Genomic DNA, 22,855 nt, shown 5'->3' with positions numbered 1-22,855 from the left:
TTTTGATCTTTCAGCCTCTATCCCGGGTTTCGGTCAGGATGACCCTCCGGTTACTGAGCCTGATGCCGCCCTGCATCCTGCCGGTGGACCATGCCAGTAGGCATATGTGGGCTCTGCAGTGGGACCTGAAGTTCCAGTGGGCACAACATCAGGGTAACCTGTTCAATTGCGTCCAGATCTCGGAGGGCACTGCACACCAATTGCAGTGGTGGCTAACGAACCAGGATTGGGTCAACGGCTGATCCCTCACCCTTCCCCAACCAGAGTTCACAGTGGTAACCGATGCATCACTTCTGGGATGGGGCGGCCACATGGAGGAGGCAGAGATCAGAGGTCTCTGGTCTCTGGTGGGGTCCGGGCTCCACATCAACCTTCTGAAGCTTTGGGCGCTTTGTCTTGCACTCAAAGCATTCCTTCCCTCTGTCTGGGGAAGAGTAGTGCAGGTGTTCACGAACAACACCACCGCCATCTGGTACTGCAACAAACAAGGCAGGGTGGGGTCATGGACCCTATGTCAAGAGGCCCTCTGCCTCTGGACATGGCTGGAACACCGGGGCATATCCCTGGTGGTTCAACACCTGGCAGGTTCACTGAACGCCAGGGCAGTGAACTCAGCTACAGGTGCATGATGGATGACGAATGATGTCTTCACTCGGAGGTGGTGCTAGGTCTCTTTCACCAGTGGGGAGAGCCTTGGTTAGATATATTCGCCACCGAAGTCAGCAATTCTGTGCGTTGGAATTTCCAAGGCGGCACTCGCTTGGCAACGCTTTTCGTCACGAGTGGAGTTGCGATCTACTATACGCCTTTCCGCCTATACCACTTCTGCCCAGAGTGCTGAAGAATATCAAGCATGACCGGACCCAATTTAATCTTGTGGTTCTGGATTGGGCCCGAAGAGTCTGGTATCCCGAGCTGCTACTCATGGCCAGCGATCCTCTGATCAGACTGCCTCTGTGGGAGGATCTTCTGTCACAGGAGCAGTCCTCCACCCGAACCTGTCCAGTCTGCACCTCCTTGCATGGGGATTGAGCGGCGGCAGTTGGGGTTGTTTGACCTGCCTCCCGAAGTCTGTGAAGTTATCTTGGCAGCCAGGCGTCTCTCCACTAAGACAGTATAAGCCTGTAGATGGAACAAATTTGTAGCATGGTGCACAGCAAAGGCTGTGGATCAAATTTCCGCCCCTCTTTCTGGGGTTCTCTTGTCCCTTCTTTATTTGGCTCAGCAGGGCTCTGCTCTAGGCCCTCTTAAGGGCTACCTCTCGGCCATTTCAGCCTTTCTTCCTGATCAGCCTTCTCTTTTCAAGTCCCCTGTTATAAATTACTTTGTTAAGGGCATTACTCATCTTTTTCCTCCTGTTCCTTTCGTAATGACTCAGTGGAACTTGAACTTGGTTCTTACTTACCTTATGTTCGTTCCCTTTGAGCCGCTACATAACTGTCCTCTCAGGCTTCTGACTTTGAAAACTGCCTTTCTGGAGGCCATCACCTCTGCGCCCAGGCTGAGTGAGCTCCAAGCTCTTTCTTCTAAACCTCCTTTTCTGACTGTTCATCCGGGCAAGGTTGTCCCTAGAACTTGTCCTTCCTTCCTTCCTTCCCAAAGTGGTTACTGCTTTCCATATTGGAGAGACCATCACTTTGCCTACCTTCTTTCCTCCTCCGCATCCTTCCAAAGAGGAAGTGAGGCTCCACGTCTGTATCCAAAGTGTGCGCTTTCCTTTTACTTGGATCGCACAAATCAATTCCGGGTGGATGATCAGATTTTTGTTGGCTACGCGGGTGCCAAAAAAGGTCGGGCCGTGCACAAACTGACCATTTCCCTAGGGGTCGTTTTGTGCATCAAAGCTTGTTATTCCTTGGCAAAGGAAGAGCCGCCAGTGGGGTTGCGTGCCCATTCCACCAGGGCGATGGCAGCTGCTACTGCTTTGGGACGAGGAGTCCCCCTACATGACATCTGTCAGGCAGCTATGTGGGCATCGCTGCACATGTTCACAAGAAACTACTGCCTGGACAGCCAAGTCCTGAGAGACAGCTTCTTTGGCCGTTCTGTTCTCCAGGACTTTCTGGTGTGAACTTGGTTCACAGACCCACCTCCAGGGTTGGTACTGCTGAGGTATCTATTCTAAGGTAAGGAATCTATAACTAACTGTTTCTTTCAGATGAACAAGTTACTTACCTTTGGAAACGAAATATCTGAAAGAAACATAGGTTAGTTATAGATTACTTACCGCCCCACCCATCCTCCCTGTTTTGCGAACTGACTTCTAGGGTTAGTTAAGGATTTCCTTTCATGGCCCTAGTTTTGTGCACCAGTGCTCAGTGTCTTGCATGGCTCTGCGCTTCTGGTGTGAAACGTCGTGTACAGAACTGACGTCAGCGTCTAAGTAGCTACCGTAACGTCATCCCAGCGACCAGGACGGCAACGACAAATGCGGAGCCGCCCAATGACACCTTTCGACGCATAGGGGTACTGCTGACGAAAAACTTTCCGCATTCTGTCTGATACCTGCGGGTTATTCTAAGGTAAGGAATCTATAACTAACCTATGTTTCCTACAGATATATTGTTACTGAAGGTAAGTAACTTGTTTATCACTATACATACCTTTAGAAAGGAAAGCACGGGGACACTCCGAGAGAATGAACACATGTCCACCCACCCCTGGTCTTGCATGTTGGGTCTTCGTGAAATAGCTGACCCATGATGACGTGTTCTCTCATGGGTCCATAAGTAGGATCGTTCAGTTACTTCATAAAACTGAATCTATTTTAGGATGGGTAGATTTCTTGAATTTTCCTTGCTAATTCCAATTTCAGAAGAGATTTCTGTTTTCAGAGCATAGAGTGTTAAAGCATGAACTGTGTGACTGGTACCTGTCACTTAAACGACTCATGGAGAAGGTCAGCCAGAAATCAGGCTGACAAATCTTCATGTTGGAGAAAGGTCAAAATGACGAAATACCTCTTCCTTAAAAATAGTATGTTTTGTGGAAAGGTATATGTCATCAAGAGAAGGAAAGAAGGTAACAGGGAGGGTTTAAAGGATGTGGGGATAGGTAGATAGGATTGGGGAAGTAGTAAGCAGAATAAATGGGTGTAAAACATTGACGGTACACAACGTTTGAGCATTAAAGATAGGTATAAAAATCACCTGAACCACTTTATGTTGTTATATATTTTGTCAGAAACACATACAAACACATTATCAAAAGAAATATCACTCTTTTGAGGTTCTGCACACCCTATCGGTCACTTCTACCTTGACGGAGATGTCAGGCAGTGACACCCTCCATCTGTCCCTTCCTGCATCTTGTGTGTGTGAGTCCTATGCATCCCTCAGACATCCGTCCCTGCCATGTTTATCCTCACCTGAATGTCCCTGCATCTTATCTATCTATTGGAGACACTTTTGTGAACCTCTACATTCTTGTCCTTCCTTCTGTGCCCCCCACACTTCCGCACCCTCTAGCTTTGTTCTTCGCAGTGTATTTCTTTATTCTGTTCTTTTTATTATATCCAGGTGTTTCTCTCTCCCTTTCCTTGATCTTCTCCCCTTCGAGGGCATACCCATTCCTTTCTCTCCCTACTTATTTCTCCACCACTACCACAACCTCCTAATATCTAACTATCGCTACTTCTCTCTTTCTCTCACTAGCCTTTCACTCTTCGACCTGTCTCAGCCTCTTTTCCTTCTTACTGTTCTCCCCTTTAAACTCATCCCCTCTCCATCCTGTCTCCCCCGCTCTCTCTTCTTTCTCATTTAGTCTTTTCATTTTTTCAGTCTTTTTATCTTCCTAACGTGTGGCTCTGCCTCCTCCTTAGGTACTTCATGTTGGTGGTAGCTCTTCAAGCGTGTGCTCAGAACCAGCATTACACGGTGGCGGCTCAGGCCTCTGAGCGCATCATTGTCAGAGTAAGTGGTGTCCACCCACACTCCCCACTGGTATAGTCATGGTACATCATCTCACCCCTCTCCCCACGAGCACTGCCTATTCATGCATGGTGCACTGACGATGAGGATGCTGTGGTGTAGTGCTGTTGTGTTATGGTGAGGGTGATGATGTTATGGTGAGGGTGATGATGTTATGGTGAGGGTGATCATGATATGGTGAGGGTGATGATGTTATGGTGCAGTGCTGTTATGTTATGGTGAGGGTGATGATGTAATGCTGCAGTGCTGTTATGTTATGGTGAGGGTGAGGGTGATGATGTTATGCTGCAGTGCTGTTATGTTATGGTGAGGGTGAGGGTGATGATGTTATGGTGCAGTGCTGTTATTTTATGGCGCAGTGCGGTTATGTTATAGTGCAGTGCTGTTATGTTATGGTGTAGGGTTGTGAATACAGAGGAATATCTTGAACATTGAGCATCGGGTTGGGCTGTTTGTTTTTCCCACCTTAATCTGCATCTCTTCCCCCTTCTCAGGCTTCCAACCCAGGTCAGTTCGAGAGTGACAGCGAGGTCCTGTGGCAGCGGGGACAGCTGCCTGACACCATCTTTCACCATGGACGCATTGGCATCAACACAGACCGTCCAGACGAGGCACTGGTGGTACATGGAAATGTGAAGGTCATGGGGTCACTGATGCACCCATCGGACATCCGGGCAAAGGAAGATGTACATGAGGTAATGGGGCTGGGTAATTAAGGAAGCGCAGGAGAGGGTGTGAGCTGGGGTACGTAACAAGTCAGATAATTGATATGAGGAGAACTGGGGCCAGCGAGAAGACCACCCAAGGCAAAAAAAGGTGAACACCATGGACGGGGGTGGTAGCCATGTGTCAAACGTAACATGCCCACTCATGTGAATTCTCATATACAAAACAGCTGTAGGTCTTGGGGAGTGGGTGTGGGGGTGCCTTGCTTGGGCTCACTGAATTCAGAAACTGAATGTTGTGAATTATGTATGCGATAAACCTTATCTAGAGTTCTAGTACATCTCTGTGTAACAAAGATAGAAATATTCTAGTCTGAACTTCTACCTGCGAGTGATACGTTTCAGGTGGGATAGAACACTGGGTCAGGTTCCACTAAGAACAATTAATCGTGTTATTTGGATGGGATCAATGCAGGCGCCCTCTAGTAACATCTTGCACAATAGTAGACAGCTGTCCTCGTTAACATATATACAAAACGAACAGCCCTAGGAAGTCATTTCCATGTAAATGCCCTAGCATCTGTTAGATATTGCAGAGGCATTTGTAGGAAAGATTCACTTTACCTCGTCTGAAACATCTAGCACACTGTGCTGCCATGCTCCTTGCATAACGAGGATGCTTTTGAGTAATCCGTACACATAGTAAAGGTTTGCAGCCCAACACAGAAGTAATCTGCAGTCTCACCTTTTCAAACCCTCAGTTTCAACCTCACTCCCGTTTTGCTTGCCCCTCCCCCAAGGCCTATGTATGAAGTCCCACCATTCAAGACTCCTAATCCCTACAGCAATGATCCTGTGATTTCCATCCAGACAAAAAGTTACAGACTGGACATTCTTAGTAACATACTTTAAGCACCTGTATTATTTATCAGTACTACTTGTATATCCATGGTGACTAGTCACAGTGGACCGTACTGTGCTCGATTCCTATTCTCATTGCACCTGTCCTACAGTTTAGGATTGAGGGCCCCATGGTAGTCCAAGATTTCCATTTTGTGTGTATTGACTTAAGTAATATGATAAGGGATGACCCGACGATGGCAGTTTACAGTCACTAGTAGAATAACAGACACGAAGAGTAATAGCAAGTATAAGAGCCTTATGCTGATAGGTCAGCCATCTGCTGTCTCTTAAGAGACAGGAGTACCAGTCGCTCAGTGATTTTAAAAGAGATGGGGTGAACTTGGTGTAGTAGCTTACAATCTATAACTGAGTGCAAGGTTGGGCTCCAGTTTGTTGGTCGGATGCTTGCAGACTCAATCCAGGTCTGACAGTGGATGATCAGTCCTTCCCACATGTTCCTAGCCCCAAATGGTTTTCTTTTTTTCACAATAACTGTCTGTAAACTAGAACTGAGCACTTGGTGAAACAACTCCTCTGTGCTAAGTACCCCAAGAGAATGACTTGTTTCTGATGGCATGATACATTGTGTGATCAAAAGGTGCTGTCCAGGAACCTCTTTGTTCACTCTGCTCAGATTCTTGCCACCTCATGTCTCCAGAAGCAAGCTGGACCATTAGAGAATAGCGAGGGGCCCGGACCCAGTTGTGGCGCTTGATATATCACTAGAGGTGGATGTTATGTTATGCTATGTTATGTTTAGGTCTCTTCTATAGCGCACGGCTACCCCAAGGGGTGTCCCGGCGCTTTGGCAAAGAGAACTGCAGCGGAGAACACAACACAGCTGCTCGCGGAGGCCGGAGGGAAAAATCATACTGAGAAGAGCCAAGTTTTCAGCTCCTTTCTAAAAGAAAGGAGACTGTTTGACTGTCTTAGGAAAACAGGTAGCTCATTCCAGCAACGCGGGACCAAGTAGCGGAAGGAGCGCCTTCCGATCCGGGCGAGTTTAATAGGGGGAACAACGGCTTTGGCCAACAAGGCCGACCGCAAAGTCCTCCTCGGGACATAGAACGCCAAGCGCTTCCCCAAATACTTAGGGCCAATCGCATGGAGGGCCTTGAAAGCCAGGGTCAGAACCTTGAAGGTGATTCTTTGAGCAATGGGCAACCAATGCAGTCTCTTGAGCAGTTCCGAGGCTCTTGCCCTGCGAGGGAGGCCAAAAATGGCTCTTGCAGCCGAGTTCTGTACAGTCTGCAAACGGGCCAGCAGATATTTAGGCAGCCCGAGATACAGGGCATTCGCGTAGTCGAGTCGCGAGGCAATTAGAGACTGCACAATGATTTTTTTGTGTTGCAAAGACAGCAAAGGAAGAAACTTCCGAAGCATTTTCAAAATGCCAAAACATTTCCCTGTCAGACTGATAATTTGGGGTCCGAAAGAGAGGCCGTCATCACACTGCACACCAAGGTTTTTGGCTTTCACAGAGGGCTCATCAGGCGGAAACATGTCCTGCGGCCACCAAGTCCTCCAGCTAGGAGCCGGCGGACATCCGAAAAAAAGCAACTCCGACTTATCGGAGTTGCACTTCAGACTGTTCCGCCGAAACCAGTCGAAGACCGCACCCAGGCATTCCCTGATCAGACCACCATCAAAAGCCTCTCCCTTCTTAAAAGTAAGAAGGAGCTGGGTGTCATCAGCATAGGATATGATCCGGGCACCGAAGGACTCCGCAACCGCCGCCAGAGGGGCCACATAGATATTGAAGAGGGTGGGGCTCAGGATGGACCCCTGAGGAACCCCCACCTCTAGCGGCGGCAATTCCGCGGAGAACGGTGGTGCCCAGACCACTTGTCGACGGTCAGTCAGAAAGGATTTAAACCAGGTCCACACCGTCCCACGAAAGCCGATCTCCCAGAGTCTAGAAAGGAGACCGATATGGGGGATGGTGTCGAACGCCGCCGACAAGTCCAGCATAACCAAAATATCCTTCCCCCCCAGATCAAGCGTCTCCCTGATGGCATCGGTGATCTCGAGCAAAGCTGTCTCCGTGCTATAATTAGCACGGAAGCCCGACTGGGAATCATGCAAGATGTTATTGCTCTCTATAAAGCTGGAAATAGTGAGCTGTACATGTTTCTCGATCACTTTTGCCAGGGCAGGGAGAAGGGAGATCGGCCTGTAGTTAGCATGGACAAGAGGATCCAACGTGGGCTTTTTGAGTAGTGGCAGGATCAGAGCATGTTTCCAGGCAGACGGAACTTCGCCCGATGTCAGAGAGGAATTAAGCAGCGGATTAAGCAAGCTGTTTATTGCAGGCGCTATTTTTCCTAGACATTTCGCTGGGCAAGGATCCAACGGCGAGCCAGATTGAAGCCGAGAGAGAAGGTCAGGAGAGGAGGTTACGGATAAGGAAGGAAAGTCCGAAAGGACTGGACTCTTCTCATCAAATGGCGAGAGGAGGGTGGCCTGTAGGCCATCAGATAGACAGGCACCAGTACTGGGGAAAGTGTCCTGAATGGACTTAATTTTATTTATAAAAAAGTCTCCAAGCTGGCTAATCCAGACTGCGGAGTGAGAGTGGGGGGGGGGGCGAAGTCGATGAGGGGGAGACGAACTCCTTTACTATCCGAAAGAGTTCTTTACTCCTATTTTCTGCCTCATCGATTCTGCGCTCCAAATAGACTTTTTTTCCCTCAGAAATATGCTTATGATAGATCCTGATCGCTTCCCGATATTTAGATTTATCGTCCGGATCATACTTACGCCGCCACATTCTCTCAGCTTTTTTGCAATCTTGGCGCATTATCCCAAGCGAAGGGGTAAACCAAGGGGCCGTAGCATGTCTGGCCACAGATTTAACTGGTTTCCCCGGGGCAAGCTCATCAAATCTAGCTGCCAGCCACTTCTGGACAGAATCTAAATTTTCCTCCAGATTGCCCGAAAGCCGACAGGGATGACAGCGGAGGGCGTCCGACAGTATTTCCGCCGTAACTTGATGAAATGACCGCCCCATCCCTTTCACCTCCTTCGGCAGTCTAGAACCAGTCACGGCGGAAGAAAGAATGCAGAAGTCGATAAAAAAATGGTCCGTCCATAGCACAGGACGCGGCAAAGATACTTCAATGAACCTGGTCGAGAGAATCTGATCAATAGTATGACCTTTGATGTGAGTGGGGCTAGTAATATAAGAAGTCAGCCCTAAGGGAGCAACAATATCCTGTAATTTAATGGTATCGGGATCCGCTACATTGTCCATGTGGACATTCAGATCCCCCAACAGGATGCAGTGCTCGGATCTGAGGCAAGGCACTGATAGTGCCGCCTGCAGATCGTCAAAGAAAGAGCCAAGGGGCCCAGGAGCTCTGTAGATAAGGAGCCCAGTGCACGTTTGACAAGGAGAGACCCCAAGGGTAAAACCTAAGGCCTCACAGCCGGTGATATTCTCAACGGCAAAGGTCGAACAAGGGACACTCTTATCCACAATCACAGCCACACCCCCGCCTCTGCTTCCCACTCTATCCTTCCTAAAGATATTATAATTAGAAGGAATGGCATTCGCCAGATCAGGACCCGAGCACTCTCCAAGCCAAGTCTCCGTGAGGAAAAGGCAAGTTCTTTTAGTGCCGGACAGCAGATTCCAGATGTCAACTGCGTGTCTGCTAAGTGATCTGGTATTAAGCAGAGAGCATTGATGGCGTATAGGAGAGGGCTCCTTGGAAACGTTCCTCAAAACTGAAGCCCGCCAGCCACATGCCAAGCAGCCCCTCCTGAAGGAGCGGCCGCATGGCAAAACGTGGTGGCATGCAGGGGACTGACAGCGCAGAGCAAGAAGCTCCGAAGATGAATATGTACACATGCAAGCAGAGCGAACACCCAACCCCGTGAATACACAAAAAGGCCCAAAGAGCCCCCTGTCCTACCTCGTCAGCCTCCGAGACGAGCGCAGACGGGCAGGACTCTGGCACGACTCAGGCGCAGGGAAGGCGCTCCCGCTGCGCGTTTCCGCTGCGCGTCAGGAGGCGAGCTTTAAATAGCCTGCTCACGGCGTCGACAGACGCAGGGACGCTCAGCAATGGCATCCGTTACTCCCTGCCCAATCCAAGATGTCACTCCCCGCCCTCAACCTCCCCGGAACCGGACCCGCAAAACTGCGGTGGGTTTTCCAGAAATTAAAGTGCAGGTAAGGGCCAGACAGGGTGTCTAAAAACAGGGGGAAGCAAAATTAAAATAAAATAAAATACAAAAACGGAGACTTAAAAATTATACGCCGGAACCACTGCCAAGCTCCAGAAGAGACTCCAGCGGATCCAGAACGCCTCAGCCAGACTCATCCTCGACATCCCACGAAACAGCCACATCTCCGGGCACCTGAGAGACCTGCACTGGCTCCCCGTCAACAAAAGAATCACCTTCCGCCTCCTCACCCACGCACACAAAGCCCTACACGACCAAGGCCCGAGCTACCTCAACAACCGAATCAACTTCTACGCTCCCAAGCGCCACCTCAGATCAACCAGCCACGCCCTCGCCGCCGTCCCCCGCATCCAAAGAGCGACAACAGGAGGAAGGTCCTTCTCCTACCTGGCCGCCAAGACCTGGAACTCCCTCCCGACCGACCTACGCCTGACCCAGGACCACCTCTCCTTCAGGAAGAGGCTTAAGACCTGGCTGTTCGAGCAGTAAAGGCACCCCCCCCTCCTAGCGCCTTGAGACCCTACGGGTGAGTAGTGCGCTCTATAAATGTATTGATTGATTGATTGATTGATACAGCGCAGCGCACAAGGTGCACGAGACCAACAGCGAGGCGCCGCAGCAGCTCTCAGCCGCAGGATACAATTGCCAGGCTGCCCTCACACTGGGCTCGCCCTAAATAGCCTGCTCACGGCGTCGACAGACGCAGGGACGCTCAGCAATGGCGTCCGTTACTCCCTGCCCAATCCAAGATGTCACTCCCCGCCCTCAACCTCCCCGGAACCGGACCCGCAAAACTGCCGTGAGTTTTCCAGAAATTAAAGTGCAGGTAAGGGCCAGACAGGGTGTCTAAAAACAGGGAGAAGCAAAATTAAAATAAAATAAAATACAAAAACGGACAGTTAAAAATTATACAGCGCAGCGCACTAGGCGCACGAGACCAACAGCGAGGCGCCGCAGCAGCTCTCAGCCGCAGGATACAATTGCCAGGCTGCCCCCACACTGGGCTCGCCCTAAATAGCCTGCTCACGGCGTCGACAGACGCAGGGACGCTCAGCAATGGCGTCCGTTACTCCCTGCCCAATCCAAGATGTCACTACCCGCCCTCAACCTCCCCGGAACCGGACCCGCAAAACTGCGGTGGGTTTTCCAGAAATTAAAGTGCAGGTAAGGGCCAGACAGGGTGTCTAAAAACAGGGGGAAGCAAAATTAAAATAAAATAAAATACAAAAACGGAGAGTTAAAAATTATACAGCGCAGCGCACTAGGCGCACGAGACCAACAGCGAGGCGCCGCAGCAGCTCTCAGCCGCAGGATACAATTGCCAGGATGAGCACCATACACCAATCTGTGGCCATGAGTAAACTATTAAAGAAGAGTGAGGGGCACAGGGCCTTTTATGGCTATGTACCAACAATCAGAGATAGATGAAAGGCATAGGCTTATCTCCCTACTGTAGTATCTAATTATACAAACAAATTACGTGTATCTGTTGTATAATCATTGAAAGAAATTTTATACTGTTTTTTTAATCAGTATGTCCATGAATTATTTCGTGACACTTTTATAAAATGTATTAAATTGAACTTTCTGTGCTAATTCAGTGCCTTATTATTTATTATTATTTTGCTACCTGAAATGTGCCAGTGTTTATGTGTTGCCTGGGTGTATTATTTTCCATAAAATAGGCTTATTTATGGTCATGGAAATCAAATTAGAGGCAGATGAGTGTCACAGGCCAAAGCACTCCAGTTCGCACTGTGTTCCTTTGGGGTGGGTGGTTGAGAGGACAAACCAAAGTACAAGTGAGAAGAGCCTATTTCTGACCCTGAACAAACCATAAGAGGCAGTTGAGGGTTATAGGCCTTTTTGTGGCCATGTATTGGCCAGTAGAGATGGGTGAAGGGCATGGGACAGTTTGTGGCAATGGAAAAACAATCTGAGAAAGATGTGTAGCAGGGCCTTTTATAGGTATCGCCTAGCGAACGCAGCGCATGCGCTGCTACACCTCGGCGAGACTATTGTTGTCGGTTTGGTGCGCGAAGAGAGGCAAACCATGTGCGCGCACGGACAGGCGATATGCACGCGCATGGTGTCTGCTCTCTGCCTCACATGCTCTTACAGTGCGCTTGTTTAAGAGACAAGCACACGTCTGGCGCATGGCGTGATCACATGTCCTGCTTGCTTGTTTTCTGTTCATGCAGCCTAGATAGAATCATGTCCAAGCTGTGAGTACTTGTACTGGAGTAGATGTGTGCTGGGAAAGCTCTCGCAGGATCTGCACACTCACCATCGCACCAACGAACAGTAGGGTGACCCCCTGGGCGAGTAGTAGTCGCACCAACATCAGTTACAGAACTCTGGGCACGAATCAGAACGCAGCTCAGCGAGCCGGGGCCCGCCCCGAGCGTGATACACAGTAGGGCGACGCCCTGGGCGAGTAGTAGCCGCACCCGCCTGTCACCCTTGCTGTCCCGGCCCCATGCAAGCTCATTATGTTTAAAACAGAGGAATGTAATTCACAAGCTCCATCTATTTTCTTTTTTCTATACCTTTCACTTTACCCAAAGAACCGTTTTGCCACGTAAGGCTTTAATATTGCCAAGATGTACTTCATATGCTAATACAGGTAGCTCATACATCCTTTACGTCACATAGTCATCTTTTGCAGGGCATGCTGCTTTGCACATCTTAAGTAAGAACTATTGAGATATTTATTTTGTCCACAAATGTATGCCGTTTTTTGTCAGCTGTGAAGCAAGTTTATGCACAGAAAGAAATACGCCTGTGGGGTGGGTCATTCCATAAGGTTTTGTTGCCATCAATTTTTTTCGTTGCCTAATATTTCCTGCCAAGGTGTCTTCCCCATGACTATACTGACACACTAATAATGTCCCCCATCGTTTCTGTGGCTTAACAGCCGACTTTGAAGCTGGGGAACCAGGCTCAAGTCTGGTCAGAGGCTCAAACATCCTGTGATTCTGAGCACACCACTTAATCTGCCTAGAATTGAATGTGTCGGTCTGTAATGCAATTAGGCCATAAATAGAACTCCTCTTAAACACTGCATGGAAAGCATCATATGAACAAAAATACTTTGCATGTTCTACATAGCCAAGTACTACAATTAAAGAATTTCTTAAGTTGTTTTAAGTCCATTTGGATCTTGTACAAATCATGTTACCCGCCGCAAAGCACGTGAGATGGCATTGCAAACAGTTGTAAAACGGTAATTATTAAAAAGTGCAAAAAGCTTTGTTTTTAAGGCCCTTAATAACGTGATTTGCCCAAGATCACAAATTGTGTTGAAGTGGGAAGAAACAGTTTACTCAAGTCGCACTGTTTCACAGTTGACATTTTGGCAGGACACAGATGACAGTTGCTCCCATGTTCAATCCTCGTGGACAGGGCAATCCTCGTGGACAGGGGTGCGAACTAGAAGGCAAGGCTAAGCCACTGCTTAATGTCTAAAAGAATATGTGCCAGGCCCCAAATCTTTCTTTCCAAGCCTGTCGCAGTTCAAGGTCAGGCTTGCTGAATACCATGTCCAGTCTTGATTTCACCTCATGCCTCGATCACCCTGCCCCTTCGTCTTTCTTGTGGGTTTTTTTTTGGTCAAAATCTGATGATGTAAAATAAGTCTCAGTCCGAACAAATAACTTTCTGGTGGGCATGATGTGCAACCACCGGCTGAAATTAAGCACTGCTTGGACAAAGGACCCAGACGTCCTTTCTGACGTTGGAGCCTCTTTTCAGAGCTTAGTGGCATGGCTGCCCTTCCTGGCTCCCCTGAGACACCTCTGGACAGTCACTTAAATGAGGCATTCCGGTGGGAACGTGCTGTTTGAAGACGCCTGATCTGGATGAGGCACTACTGCCTTCAGCAAACAGCCAAGACCTGACAGGCGAACATTTCATTATATGTAACTATCCAGTTGTTTATTTAAATGTATGTAGTTATAGAGCACTTTGCCCCGTTGGATAAATTATAAAACGGCACAATCATTTCACACAAGGTGAGAAATAAACATTGAGGCCAAAAGGTAGTTTTGTACCAGAGCAGTGACTAGATGAAGTGCCAGCTAGACAGACGAAGTTTTGTTGTGGTTAGCGCTTATTAAACGTTTTAGCTCACTTCTAATCACTTTGCATGTTGCCAGATGTTAGAAATAAGAGCACAAAAAATGGTTTGTCCAACGACACACATTCTGGTCACGTGAGGAAGCCCGGGTTCAAGCCCGTATCTCCTGCTTGCAGCTGACAGGTGAGCCAGTAGACCAGCAAGAACTGGTAAAGTCACAGATTGTCACTGATAAACACCATCCTGCCACATCCGCTCCTATTCCAGTAATGGGCCTACCACAGCTCCACCAGAGCAGTAGCGGTTGGTGCATTTAAAAAGTGGCAGAAAGTTAAATATAAAGTTCAAGCGGGGGAGGGCGGGGCAGGGCTTACAAAGCAGGTGAGGAGAGGATGTGGCCTAGTACGAGTCTCGGCGTGTGCTTGGCATCCTGTGATTCTGGGCATATCGCACAATCTCCCAGTGCCGCATCGTAAAGAAAAAACGCTGAATGTCATTTATACATTGAAGTAGCAGCACCACATATTTTGGTCTATATATAAAAGCACCTGGCAAATAAATATTTACATTTTGCCCCACTCTGACAAGAGTAGCTGGCTAAAGGTGCTTTAAAACAAGCTGTTTATCATAAGGTTTTCCAGTGACTCCTTCGGGGAAAACATCCTGGCCACAATAACTGTAATGTAGCCATGTGTCTTATGAGACACCGTTGCAACTAGTTGTTTAAAATATAGCAGCATGTAATAGTCTAATTTTATTATCTTGCAAGCACACTACTTGGTACCACATAGGACATACATTTAATACTTGGCCCACACACGCTCCTCCCTATGCTGTCTACCCACTTACTAATCAATCGAACAATCAATCCGGATTTATAAAGCGTGATAAATCACCTGTGAGGGTCTCAAGGCGCTAGGGTTGCTAACTGTTTTGTGGTGATATCTTCATAATGGAATGTTGGGAAACTTTCACGAACAAAAATTCTTATTTTACGGAGCGTTTGTGCGCTTTTTAAACATAAGTATTTATGTTGTTCAAAGGTTGCGTTTCTACTTGTAAATTAACTAACACGCATTTGCAATGCAATATGTCTAGCTATTAGAATTGTAAATGACAATGCCTTTTATTTATGTTTTAAAACCCGAAATATAAATTAAAGGCATTGTCATTTACAATGCCAATAGCTCAAACTCGCGTGAACGCCAGACCTATTGCATTGCAAATGCTTGTAGTAGTCTTGGAACCACAGATAACCAATTAGAGATGAATGCAGGACATAGGCACCCTTACGGCCAATGATGAACAGTTATAGATGGATGAAGGGCACAGTCCACTTTGTTACTGAGGATAAACAATTCGGAAGAGCAGAGAGGCACAGGCTTAAGCACAGAAAGGAGCGGTTTCATCAACGACTTGATTTATTCAACCTTCCTGTCTTTTTTTCAACCATACTTTTCCCACTTCCAGATCCTAATCTTTATATCTTCTCTTTCATTCTTTCTCTCAATTGCTCTTTTCTTTTTCACTTCATCAATGTATCTTCTTACAACTCTCCTGTCATATTTCTCTGTTTTTCCTCACCCTCTCTGTTTTTCTTCCCACTCATTTTCTTGGATTCAGGTGGACACTACCGAGCAATTGAAACGGATCTCCCAGATGCGCCTCGTACACTATCACTACAAACCTGAGTTTGCAAGCACAGCGGGCCTCAATGACACGTCAGAGACAGGTAGGAGTCCCTCCCAGTATGTATCACTCGTTATGTTCAACTTGGTGTTAATAGGTGAAGACAATGGTGGACGGAGATTGGAGGGATCAGAGACGAAGCTGCAAATAAAGATGTGAGGGGAAATTATCCTCTCTGTGCAGACCCTACCATGATGAGGCCTGGTGTTCATATCAGAGCATCCCAGAAGTGGGCTCACTTCCTTATCACCAACATAATCTACATGGTAATTCTGAATTGAATACAACATATGTCTTAAGTTTGTTACTTTGAACGTGGTACTTTAGAGAAAACCAATGTTTTACATTGAAGTTAAAACCTCTTAAGCAAACAGAAATAAGCAACAAAATTCAAATAAACGATATGTGGGGCAATCATGGTTTGTACCGTGGAGACATGCCTTGTATTCTTCTATCACAGTGCTTTCAACAACAGGCAACACAGAAAAAACAGACAGTCCCTCAACAGAGCGCTTCTGACTGCACATCTCACACACCGCCAACGGACATCTAATGTGCAAAATAGTTGGCTGCTTCAAAATAGTCTTACATTCTTTCCATTCCCATTCAGATATAGTTCCAATCCGCATCATACACCAACAGAGCTCAATCAATGAATCAAAAAATCCTTATTTCGCTAAATTTCATAGCATATAAAGTGCAAAGGAGTACATAAAATACATTTTACAGTATATATAATATTAAAAACTGAAACCATTAAAATACTATTATAATAAAAGTGATACAATCAATCCATATGTCTAAAATCTCTTTGCAAAATCATGAGGAGAGACACCAAACCATTCTTAAATGCCATATCATTAAATCCATGTACACGGTGGCTCCTGCAATAGTCACCCATATATATCTAGCTGAGCTCTCCTCTTCAAGGCAGCCCACAAAAATGAGGCCAGGGAATAACATACCAGGGGATCGGCCAACATTTGGTGAAAATAGAGGGCGGGTCGACATCGCCTGAAGTTGTATTTTTTTTAAATTGGGATTATAAATCTTTTCCTTTGAACATTATAAAAACTGAAAAAGAAAAGTATATGTAGGTCTTTCTGTGTTGATGGCCCATCACAGGGGCATAAAGTCAGATTGCTTTGAGAATATACACTGTTAAGATACCCAACATCAAGGGTATATGGTTGAATCGAAATCTCACTAGAATGAACCTGTGCTGGGGATTAGAGACTGTAGCCCGATAGGAGTGTACAATCTGGGTAATGGAAGGGGACCTTAAATAAAGCTTCATTACTTTTTTGCTTTTAGTCTCCCATCTTTCATTCACCATTTTCTGTAGGAAGATGGATTTAATCCTAGCCTTGGAGATCATGGCGCAGCTGGGCAGGTTCTCATATAGTCCTACTAGACCAAGCTCCTTTAAGGTACTCTTAACATACTGTAACCATGTTATCTTATGTGCAGAATCCATCTTGAGGCAGTCTCTCAGTGTAATCTAATTCAAAGTCACCGTCCCTCTGCACCATATAGAATGGCACAATAAAATCAGTGCAATGTGGACGATGTCCGATAAATATGTGGTGTCTAGTTCTGCATGACAGTTGTGATTTGAGTAGGGCTAACAACTTTTTAAGGAAACTATATTCCATATGTTGAAGGGGTTCAGTTTACCCAAAGCCCCACACTCCAACCCCATATATGGAAATTACTTTTGCCACGTATACATCCAAAATCTCTGGGATGGATTTCGTATCCAGCCTTTTGACAAATGAAAAGATGCCCGCTATCCTTTCTCTGAGATATGTTCTCTACTAGCGAGCATATTCTTCCAAGTGTGTTATCTATCAAAAAGTATGCCTTAATAGGAGAATGTGTCCACTACCTTCATGCTTATTGAATCTGCTCAGAAAGTTGAAAGTTGCTTGGGGCAATCACCTGCCACTAGAACATAACATTTTGCCTCACTAACCCTCTGATCTAAACTTTGCATGCATGTAGTGTACACCTTAATTAGTTTCTGCAAAGCCCTCCCCTTTCTTGCTAGGCGGACCACGCCATCTGCATATAGGAGTATGGGCAAGAACGTGGAGTTAAAATTAGGAACATCTTTTGTGACTCCTAACAGTACTGCCTCCCTCCATTAGTATATAAGGAATATAGGAAAGGGGGCAAAACACAGCCTGCCTGACTCCGCAGAGAATCTGGAAGGGCCTAGTGCACTCTCCATCTTCCAATAACTCACATAATACTCCGCCCGGGCCCGTGAGTATCCTGCAGTGGATGCCTGGATTTCCTGGAGGACCTGCACCTCTCTCGCCTGCCGACACTGTCTCCTTGACAACTTATTGTTTGCCCTTCTGGCATCATCAGAAGAACAACATAGTGCCAGATCCATAAAGTTGGTTACATTTTACCAGTTCCATATGACATCTATATCCTCTCACAAACCTGCATATCAAACATATTCAGAATAAGTTAGCTTCAGCAAACCACCCCCACACAGCATGGCATCAAAACCCCATACTCATCTAATGATGACCTTCAAAAGAAGAGCCACCTCATGACAAGCAATGGACAACCATGAACCTGAACCAGACCAGACTAAAATAAACAGTAAAGTCCTACCTCACACACACCTATACTTGCCCATAATGCACTCCAGAGATTAATGATAAAACGTATTTGGCCCAGTAACCAGTACTAATCGTCACTAAACAATGCATTGGTCAGATTTTCCCTACAGAAACATATAGAAACAGAACGATATACAAAAATACCAATAAATAGAAATGCCATGATTCTGGTCAATGTGAACCCCAGAATTATAGAGAGTGATTAGATAGCAGTACGGTTATGTTCGCTGATAACATAACAGTAGTGTTCTCGAATAGAAGAATTTTCTCCGGGGATCTTAGTCTTACTGATTCTTACTATCCCCACTTGGTCATTGCACCATTCATATCCACACTCTTTTGTACTATTCTGGTCTTTTCATAATAACACTCTATTCTGAGATTCCATCCTTTGTAAAATCCCCTCTTTCTCTTCCTTCCTAATATCAAAGGATGCTGCAGAGCACAGAGGATGAAGGCAGTATCAATGTCTGCTCGAGTCTGCAATGTCCCACAAACCAAGAAGAGGCCTTGGCTTAGTATCAGAACTAACATATCACACACAGTTGCTGTGGCCCTGAGAGAGGTGGTACTCCACTGTTCACAGTTCTGCTCAACTTCTCTTACTAAAGGAATGGCTGAGCAGACAGCAGGCAGCAAAGGTTGACGATCTCCCAACCCATACAAAGATGGAGGTCATAAACTGATTCACCTGAACTCACGGATGAAAGAGCGGCAAGAGTGAAGAAGGGGCTACGGCATCGGTTGTGAGGTCGGCCTATATTCAATCCTAATCCATGCCCTGAACATATAATCTCTGCGTACAGAACAAAGATTAGTAAAACACAGGGCTAGCGTTCACACATACAACTGTGCTTTGAACCCACCAGGGGACGTTGTAGAAGGAACCACAGAACAACATGCCCTCTAGTTTCCAACACATTTGACCCATGCTATCTGGAGAGCTTAAGTGCTGATAAGAGCAATTGAAAACACCTTGTATGATCTTGAATGCAGACTTGTTCTCTAGCCAAAGTTTTCTTGAGTATACACCCCCACTCCTCCACATAAAAGCAGCGACATACTGATGCCCAGAAATCTATTGGTGCTTAGGGTCAATGTCACAAGAAGGAAGGGCTGGGCAGAGAGATGGAGGAGGAAAATCTAAGAAAGAAAAAAGGGAAGACTAAAAAATGGGACAGGGTCGAGTGAGGGACCAAAAGGTCAGGAGGAAATGTAAATGGAGGTAAAACAAAAGAATTGCAAATGTATTTATTCATTTATGGAGCAACAGATTAAAATACAGCAAAAGATGTGCAACCTTTTAATGAGTCATAATATCAGTCTGAAACGTGCATATACTGAGATAGGTTTTATGCCGAAACGGTAATTTCAAAATAGCGACAAGGGGACATAGTGAATAAAGACATTTCTCGAGCAGGAGCGATTCACGGGAGTGCTTAAAAAGTTTGACTGAGTTAAGCATTTTAATGGAATCTGTGAAAGAGTTCCATAATCTAGGCTCATGTCCTGAGATGTACCGAGCAGTGGTGACTCTTATCTTGATTCTTTGGATCCATAAGTGATAGTTTAATTTGCTTTTAACCACGCCAGACCACCAGGAGAAGCTCAGTTTCTGGAAAAGATATTTGGAATATTTAAGTGTAACACCTTGTATGTTAAACAGGTTAAGGCTGTGAGGGGATAAGACTGTGTCCGTGAGCCGCACAGGCCTTGTGACTAGAGACACAGTGTCCCCAGAAAACGTGCCAGGGGTTAACCCCATCAATTAGTGTGTGCAGTCAGTCAATAAACTCATATTATTGTCTCCAGTTGTCTTGTCTGCTGTCTGTCCTCAGTCTGCCACCTGGTGCCGGCTGCATGCTGGCAGGCAGGAGCTCTTCAGTGTTCGCATTCAGCGCCGGGTCGAATGGATGCAACTACCTGTGAAAGGTGATGTCTGCTTATTATGATCATGTGGAGTGTATACAGAGAAGAGTGTATCACCCTGCACGTCTGCAATGTGAAGAGGAATGGAACAGTGTTTGTCGGGTGTGTACCCTTGCAGATAGATTGTGTAGAAGTGTGGCACTACATTCTGTGTCTCTGATGGGGCAGTGGGCTGCTAGTAGTCTGTTTGTTTTGACATTCATGTCGTTAAGGAACGGAATATTTATTGCTGGCATTTAATATTTGTTGCTAATATTACCCCAACATAAGTACACACAGTTATAAGCATTGTATGCAGAGTGTGGCACTCCGCTAACTGCAGCAAGCATTGGGTGTTGTAACGCTTATGGATGCTGTGTCTACCCTGCGTCAAGGGAGGAAGTAAAGAAAAGCTGTTGAAATGAATAAATACTGTAGGAACGGAAATGGAAAGAGTACAAAATGTACTGAAGAAAGAATCATGTCTTAAGTTTGTTGTAGTAGCAAGAACCTCTTGGCGAGTTTCAAATCTGGTCGTGGACAAAGTGTGATGTCTCATAGATGTAACCCTGCTCAAATGTGCAGAGCACATTGTGAGGGAAGCAGCAACGAACATTAGGTTTATAGTGAGAATAGCAACAGCGAGTGTGAATTTAAAGCAGTGAAGTGTTGCCAAATGACCCACTTGTCGCACAGAAATATTAGATGGATGAATTTAAATGTATTTGCACTCTGGATCCCTGTGCCATTATTGTTAAAACTTGTGAGGGGGCTTCATATGTGATGTTGTGACATGACGTGGAGGATGTTGTGAAACTTTGTGGGCTTTTCTCTGAATATCTGCCACTTTAAGGCCACACAGGAAAATAAAATGAACCTCGTCCCACATTTAGACTTAATAACCCTTTGGTAAAGCAATCTGAATGGGCTGCAAGATTGTATGTTTAGGGCTGAACTAAACACTATAAATATAGACATATTGGAACAGACCAGTGTAGGAAGAGACAAGTAGATCGACACACAAATAAATGAATATCCCAAAAGACAGACATAAACATATCTGAAAAAAGGCAGGCACATAGGACCACAAATACCAAAACATACTAACAACGGCATTCACACTGACAAACACATATATAGAACGTGTCATAGTTAGACACACAAACCACAACATACACACCAATACATTACACTGATTGCAAAACAAACAGCCGTACATACATTAATTCAGATTCATAACAGACACACAGACATCAATAATTTAAGACACAGACATAGAACCTCAAATACCAGACAAATACACAAACAGCCTCTGTATAAGATGTACAGATACATTATCCAAAAAGGCAGATAGACATATGGCATTGCTAATGGGCACATTACACTTTCCTGGGCGGTTAGTACCTCCTTTAAAAGACTGTACCATTCTCCAGATTATGAACCAGTGTAGAGAAGATGCTCTCATCAGTATCTTTCACAAAGTGTCCAGTAATAGATATGAAATCAGTGATAGAGTAACTCAACATTTACTCTGTGTTCCCCATTACTTATTGCAATTTCTACCTGATGAAAATGCAGAATTGAGCAGTATTACCCTTTACAAATGCTGCTTACTTGAAGATTGTAATGTTTATGAAATGAAATCTGTGGCAGGTGTCATTGCTCAGGAGGTGAAGGAGATTCTTCCAGAAGCGGTTAAGGACACTGGCGACGTGGTCTTTGCAAACGGCAAAACCATTGAGAACTTCCTAGTGGTGAATAAGGTGAGAAACTGTGTCAGATTTATCTAAAGTCCTCACTTGACTCTGGAGGAGTGGGGGTGGAGTGTACAGCTGCTCCAGGACCTCACATCGACTATGTAAACATAGCATAGTATAAACCCAGATTTCTCCTTTCCTCCCCAATTAGTTTGATTTAGTCTTACATCTATCCCTGAGGTTAGAGACTCTCATCCCACGTTTTTTCATGTCCTACGTGTTGAACAGACATTCTAGCTATAAATCTCAGGGTAGCCTAAGTCATTCCTATTGTCCAAGACGAGGTTTACTCTTCTGTCCTCTAGGTTAGTTTAGCCTTACTTAGTCTTAATTCTACTTCTCATGGTGGACATCCTGAGAATGGGTTTATTCTGACCTGCATGGGGTTCCAGTATAGTTTTGGACTGCTGTCATTCAGGTCAACTGGTGTTAGTTATAATTATTCTGTGTCCTCTGGATTAGTTTAGCTTTATCATGGTTCTCTGGTATCTCCCTGGTTAGACTCCCTGAGTCCTTGTAATAATGTACCACCCCTCCCCCACACCCACCCCAATGTGGACCAGCACAATGTATTCCTTTTCTTTTTATTCCAATTCAATTAATTTTACTATGTCCTCCAAGTTGGATCAGATGAGACATGACTCTCCTTTAGGCTTTGTTGTATTGTACCATAGTTTAGGTCACTCCTATCCTCCATGTCTGAGTGTAGCCCATTTCTGATTTGTCCTTGGCATAACCTTAGCTTAGTCTTGGTTCTCTGTTGCCTCCAAAATGATTCAGTTCATTCTGGATAGTTTCTTACCCTTTATAGTGGTTCGGCATAATCTTGAAACCATCTTGCCCTCCTTGGTACCATCAAGTTAACTATTTACTATTTTCTGAGGAGGAACAATTGTTGTTTTATTTACAAGAAGAGTTTTAGTATCAGCAAGTGTTTGACTGGTGAGATCCAAGGGGACATGCTGGTGCTGTTACTTTCCCTCTGAAACTTCAGATATGACTATATTGGCATAGATAGTTGATAGATCTTTAACCTAATGGGAATTAAAATCCCTTTCCTAATACCAGAGTAGGATACCCCTACACCTAGCTACAG

At 45.7% G+C, this 22,855-nt stretch overlaps 1 protein-coding gene across 3 annotated transcripts in view; it reads left to right on the top strand.

Moving 5' to 3' along the window:
• Positions 1-22,855, top strand: part of MYRF (myelin regulatory factor) — a 462,812-nt gene that overhangs the window by 348,613 nt on the left and 91,344 nt on the right. For all 3 annotated transcript variants that reach the window (XM_078680606.1, XM_078680605.1, XM_078680607.1), the window contains 4 exons: positions 3,821-3,911; positions 4,424-4,624; positions 15,390-15,498; positions 21,656-21,765. In XM_078680606.1, the coding sequence (XP_078536732.1) occupies positions 3,821-3,911; positions 4,424-4,624; positions 15,390-15,498; positions 21,656-21,765 (511 nt within the window). The remainder of the gene's footprint in view (positions 1-3,820; positions 3,912-4,423; positions 4,625-15,389; positions 15,499-21,655; positions 21,766-22,855) is intronic.

The sequence above is a fragment of the Lissotriton helveticus genome, chromosome 3_1, assembly GCF_964261635.1.
Source record: "Lissotriton helveticus chromosome 3_1, aLisHel1.1, whole genome shotgun sequence".
NCBI lineage: Eukaryota > Metazoa > Chordata > Amphibia > Caudata > Salamandridae > Lissotriton > Lissotriton helveticus.
The sequence above is the reverse complement of the archived record's forward strand: the minus strand, read 5'-3'. Positions and strand labels throughout refer to the sequence as shown.